The sequence below is a fragment of the Humulus lupulus genome, chromosome 6, assembly GCF_963169125.1.
Source record: "Humulus lupulus chromosome 6, drHumLupu1.1, whole genome shotgun sequence".
NCBI lineage: Eukaryota > Viridiplantae > Streptophyta > Magnoliopsida > Rosales > Cannabaceae > Humulus > Humulus lupulus.
Window position 1 is genome coordinate 91,544,858 of NC_084798.1, and position 5,804 is coordinate 91,550,661.

General features: G+C 37.7%; 1 protein-coding gene across 1 annotated transcript; it reads right to left on the reverse strand.

Annotated features, from left to right (window-relative positions):
- Positions 1-2,461: 2,461 nt before the first annotated feature.
- Positions 2,462-5,140, reverse strand: LOC133785295 (uncharacterized). Its single transcript, XM_062224542.1, has 3 exons — positions 3,982-5,140; positions 3,251-3,561; positions 2,462-3,112 (listed from the first exon to the last, which is right to left on the reverse strand). Exons 1-3 carry the CDS (start codon positions 5,138-5,140, stop codon positions 2,462-2,464), a joined length of 2,121 nt encoding a protein of 706 aa, XP_062080526.1.
- Positions 5,141-5,804: the final 664 nt, after the last annotated feature.

Below are 5,804 nucleotides of genomic sequence, written 5' to 3' on the forward strand. Positions count from 1 at the left end.
ACCACAATTCTATTCAGAAAGATCATGGGCTTCGTCATAGTGGGAAGGTTGTTAGGCAACTAAATCGTTATGAACATGAAGTTCAGATGCTTCTATCTGACACAAACAAAGATGATCCATTGGCATACAAAGATGCAATGGAAGATTCTTACAAAGAAAAATGGCAAGATGCCATGAACCTGGAAATGGAATCGATGTATTCCATTTCCGTTTGGACTCTTGAAGATCTTCCTAAAAACGTTAAACCTATTGGTTGCAAATGGATATTCAAAAAGAAAAGAGGAGCAGATGGGAAAGTGGAAACTTTGAAAGCTAGGTTTGTAGCCAAGGGTTAAACTCAGAGAGAAGGGGTAGATTATGAAGAAACTTTTTCTCTTGTAGTCATGCTTAAATCCAACCGCATACTCTTGTCCAGCTTCTTGCATGGATTATGAGATATGGAAAATGGATGTTAAGACAACTTTTCTGGATGGCTATGTTGACGAAACCATTTATATTTCTCAACCAGAAGGGTTCATGGAAAAAGGTCAAGAGAAAAAAGTTTTCAAGCTTCTTAGGTCCATTTATGGACTCAAACAAGGTTCAAGATCTTGGAATCTGAGATTTGATGACACAATCAAAATGTATGGTTTTGATCAAAATGTTGATGAGCCTTGTGTATACAAACAAATCACAAATGGCATCGTTGTATTTATGGTTCTTGAAGTTGATGATATGCTACTGATTGGTAATGACTCGGGAACATTGACAAAAGTAAAGAATTGGTTAGCCCAGCAATTCCAAATGAAAGATTTGGGAGATGCAAATTTCATTCTAGGCATAAAGATCCTTTGGGATTGTCAGAACAAAGTTTTGGCTCTATCTCAAGCTACTTATAAAGATAATGTACTGGAGAGATTCAATATGAAAAATTCTAAGAAGGGTGATATGAAAAATTCTAAAGAGTAGTGTCCTAAAATACCTCAAGAAGAAGACGATATGATATAGTATCCCTACGCCTTTGTGGTAGGCACTCTAATGTACGTCGTGCTGTGTACAAGACCTGACATTTGCTATGTAGTAGGAATAGTCAGTCCTTATCAATCCAATCCTTGATTGAGTCATTGGATTGCAGTAAATAATATTCTCAAGTATCTTCGGAAAACCAGAGAATATATGGTTGTATGTTAAGGTAGTGACCTGAACCCCACTGGATACATTGATTATGATTTTCAATCAAACAGAGAAAGTAAAAAATCAACTTCTAGATCAGTGTTCACTCTTGGTGGAGGATTTGTGGTTTGGTGTAGTATTAAACAAACTAGTATCGCCGATTCTACCATGGAAGTCGAGTACATAGCAGCTTGTGAAGCAGCTAAGAGAGTTTTATGGCTAAAGAAATTCTTTTTCGATCTGGAAATTGTTGTGACAACAGTGGGGCAGTAGCTAACTCGAAGGAACCGAGGAGTCACAAGAGGAGAAAACATATTGAAATGAAGTACCACTTGGTGAGTGATATTGTTCATAGGGGAGATGTAGCGGTTATGATAATAGCTTTAAAACATAACCTTGCCGATCTTTTACTAAAACATTGTCCACCAAGTCTTTTAAAGATCATGTTAGCAATATGGGTTTGGGGGAGATGCCTCATTTTCTTTAGGGAAAGTGGGAGATTGTTGGGATTAGTGCCTTTTAAAGCATATGTTTTGAACAAAGTTTTATGAAACAAATAATTGACATGAATTTTTTCATATATTGTTTGTTTATTATTATTTTTTTTATCAAGAAGGAAATGAGCTTCATTAATCAACCAACCAAAACAACTGTACAAGGAAATTCACCCAATACAATCCAACCTATTATGTACAAACAGAGAAAGGAACAAACTATCCACCCAATCTAATTACATTGTAATTTTTCCTATAAATCTATGTTCCTGTAATGTTAACTTCCTATTTTTAACAATGAATAACTTGTACTTGATAATATTCAAGATGTCAATAACTATACAATCAGCTGTCCAAGCAAACCCATCAAATAAACATTCGTTGCGGTTCCTCCAGAGTTAATATATAACAGCAGCCAAAATCATATTGGTGATGGAAGAAATGATTCCAGGCCTTCTACTAGCAAGCCAAACCGTCCAACCAGTAAACTCAACAGGCCAAGCTCTAAACCCCATCCAAGCAAAGATTAATTCAATTACCTTCTTGGAAAGATAACACTCAAAGAAAAGATGAGTGTGACTCTCATTCTGGAAACCACAAACAGGACATAGCAGAGTTTGAAGAGGGATACAGAACCTGAGCATGTTGTCTCGAGTATGAAGTTGAGAGTTAACCACTTGCCAAAGTAAGAAACGATGCTTACGGATAGATAGCCTACACCAAACAACTTAATGATAGCCCACTGGCTGTTGGCTGAGAGTACTATTATAGATTTTAGAGGCTTTAAAAGTCCTTGTTACACCAGCAGCTTTCACCTAAGCTAGATTGAATTTTCCCCTCAAATGACAAAGTTTCCTCCAATACCAGCTCGAATCAGGTTTCAGCTTGTAATTCCATAAATTGGAGCCTTTCAAGTAGATTGAGTTAATCCATTTGACCCAAAGTAAATCATGCTTCTCAAAAATGGCCCAAATATATTTAGCTAAAATAGCTTGATTCCAATTAGAACCATCCCTGAAACTGAGACCTCCATAAGACTTAGGGAGAAAGACCTTCTTCCAAGAAGCAATGTGGATCTTGCTTCTATTACTAGTAATTCCCCAGAGAAAGCCACAGCAAAGTTTTTCAACTTCCTTAACAACACTTTGGGGAAGCACAAATATGCTCATCCAGTAATTACGAAGCCCAAACAAAACTGAATGAATAAGCTGAATTCGACCAGCAAAAGACAGATGCCTACTAGCCAAAGTATGTAATTGCATTTTGATCTTTTGGATAATAATGTCACAGTCTTCATGTTTCCACTTAGTTGGCCGCATAGGAACCCCTAGATACTTAAGAGGAAAGGTCCCTTCAGTAAGCTGAATCTCATGAGCTATAGTCTGTCTATCTGCTGCATTAACTCCCCCAAAAAAGATGTGAGATTTACTACTATTAACATGGAGCCCTGTAGCAGCACTAAACTCCTATAGAGCTACTTTGAGCACTATAACAACAGAAAGAGACCCCTTGAAAAATAAAATCAAGTCATCAGCAAAGCATAGACTAAGGAGTTTGAGACTTTCACACATAGGGTGAAATCTGAAAGTGGAATCCTGAGCTACCAATTGAAGACTCCGAGTAAGATATTCCATGATTAGAACAAACAAAAGCGGAGACATAGGATCACCTTGACGCAACCCTTTCTCTCCCTTGAAACTACCTTGAACCCTTCCATTCGTAAGCAAGGAGTATGTTGTGTTTTTTAGGCAGGTCATAATCCTTCCAATATAAACTTCATAGGAAAACATAAAAGAGTTTAAAAGATCTTCAAGAAACCACCAATCAACAGTATCATAAGCTTTGCTTAAGTCTATCGTAATGGCACATCTAGGAGAGGTAGAGGTCCTCCCATAATTCTTGATGAGATCTTGGACTATCAAGATGTTATAAGCAATAGATTTACCCTAAACAAAAGCTCCTTGGTTTCGTTGAACTAGATCAGGAAGGACCATGGCCAAACGGGAACACAACAGTTTTGATATGCACTTGTATATGGTAGAACAACAAGCAATAGGCATGTAGTCTACAGCTCGAGAATGATTAGCAGTTTTAGGGACTAATGAAAGAGTTGTATTATGCAGTTCATAAGGAAATATTATTGTCTCAAAGAAATGTCCAACTACTCTACATATTTCACCACCAATATCCAGCCATAATAACTTGAAAAAAGCAGAACCAAACCCATTAGGACCCGCAGATTTGATGATGGTAATGCTAAAAAAAGCATCTCGGATTTCCTTATGAGGAAAAGGTTTCAAGAAAGAGAGTTGCTAGTCAACCGAGAGTTTGGTACCCAACTCAACACATTGTAAATTTATCTTCACAGTAGTTGAACTGGGACTACCCATAAAACTTCTAAAGTGATCCAAAAAATGAGAAACCACATCAGGAAATTTATCAATCAATCTACCTTGTTCAGTGAGGTGGGTTGCAATTCTATTATCTTCTTTACACTTTTTCAAGCAAGCATGAAAATAAGAGGTGTTCATATCTCCCTTCCTTAACAAAGTAATTTTGCTTCTTTGAGCCAAAAAACTGTGGTACATGTGCTCCTGAATAGTAAATGCTACAGCAGCAGCCTTTGCTAACTCTTGAAACCCATGGTCTCGGGGATGTTTTTGATCTTGGAGTTGAGTTTCCTGGTAATGATCCTTTGCCTCCTGATATTTCACTCCAATATCTCCAATATTGTCCCTGTTAAACCTCTTCAGTCTATGTTTCAGCCTCATGGTTTTCAAGTAAATGGCCTTCAAACCAGTACCATTAATTGGTTTCCTCCAGCTATTCAGAACCACTTCTTTGAAATCTTGATGCTCTGTCCAAAAATTATAGAACCTAAACAGTTTGACACCCATATTCTCCATGGTCGTGGTAGAAATAATACAAGAACAGTGGTCAGAGACAGTTTCCCAACGAAAAACAGCTGTGAAATTAGGAAAAAAAAAATCAAGCCAGTCCTCATTAGTAAAGACATGGTCTATCTTAGAGTATATACGAGCAGGTCCATCTTGATTATTCGTCCAAGTAAAAAAAGATCCAGTACTTTTAAGCGACTCCACTTGATTCCTAGCAAGCCATTGAGAAGAATTCGTCAGTTCCAATTTGGATACAGGTTTTCCACCACTTCTATCCTTAACAGTAAATATAGCATTAAAATCCCCCAATATAACCCAAGACTTAGCAGGGAATGTAAACCTAGGTAAACTTTTCCATAATCTCTTCCGTTCCTCCATTGTATTTAGCCCATACACAAAAGTAGCACTGAAAGCATGCCTCTGACTAGCCATTTTAACAACACAGTGGACATACTGATTAGTCTCCTCTATTATAATAACCCTCACAAATGTCTTCCTCCAAATGATCAAAATTTTGCCTTCAGTAACAGGACTGAAATAAAAATCCCAATTAGTAAATTTATGAGCCATCAATTCCATGAATTTATTCCCCCTCATTTTAGTTTCCAAAAGGGCACCAACCCCCACTTTATTTCTACTACATATTTCTAAAACTGCAGTCTGCTTATTAGAACCATTCAATCCCCTCAAGTTCCAACTCAAGATATTGAAATTATCCATAAGAAGAGTTAGTGACAGAAATACCTCCATTCTCACCCTCCACCTGCTCTTGAAGCACCTTAAAAGCATTTTTCTGGTTCCGTCCTTGTCCAGTTGGAATTTTAGCAGCTAAAGTACTAAAAGTTTCAGTTCCTCCTTGTTTGGAAAGAAGAGCCACTTTCTTTGGAGTTTTCCAAGTAGCTTCACTAATGTTTTGTCCCTCAGCAACAGTAGTTGCATTGGCCGAACCCTTAGACAGATCAGGGACATCAACCGTATGTTGGTTGCCCTTGTCCCTCCCCTCCTCTAAATCAATTTTAGGCTGAGTGCCCTTCTTGACCCACTGAGTTTTCATCTCCCTTCGACAGTCCACCATGGAATGACCATATCCAGAGCATACTTTACATTTTATAGGAAACCATTCATAATCCACCCCCTATTCCACAAATTGCCCATACTCATTAAAGAATTGTATACTCCTAGGAGGATTATCTGTTATATCCATCTCCACAAGAACTCTAGCAAATTGAACTCTAGATTGCTCTCGAGTAAATTTGTCTAC

Coding starts and splice junctions, on each gene's coding strand:
- LOC133785295 (XM_062224542.1), bottom strand. CDS start 5,140: ATGAGGGGGAATAAATTCATGGAATTGATGGCTCATAAATTTACTAAT. Junction 3,562..3,981: donor TTTACAATGTGTTGAGTTGG/GTACCAAACTCT, acceptor ACATCTTGATAG/TCCAAGATCTCATCAAGAAT. Junction 3,113..3,250: donor TTACTCGGAGTCTTCAATTG/GTAGCTCAGGAT, acceptor GTAGCTCTATAG/GAGTTTAGTGCTGCTACAGG.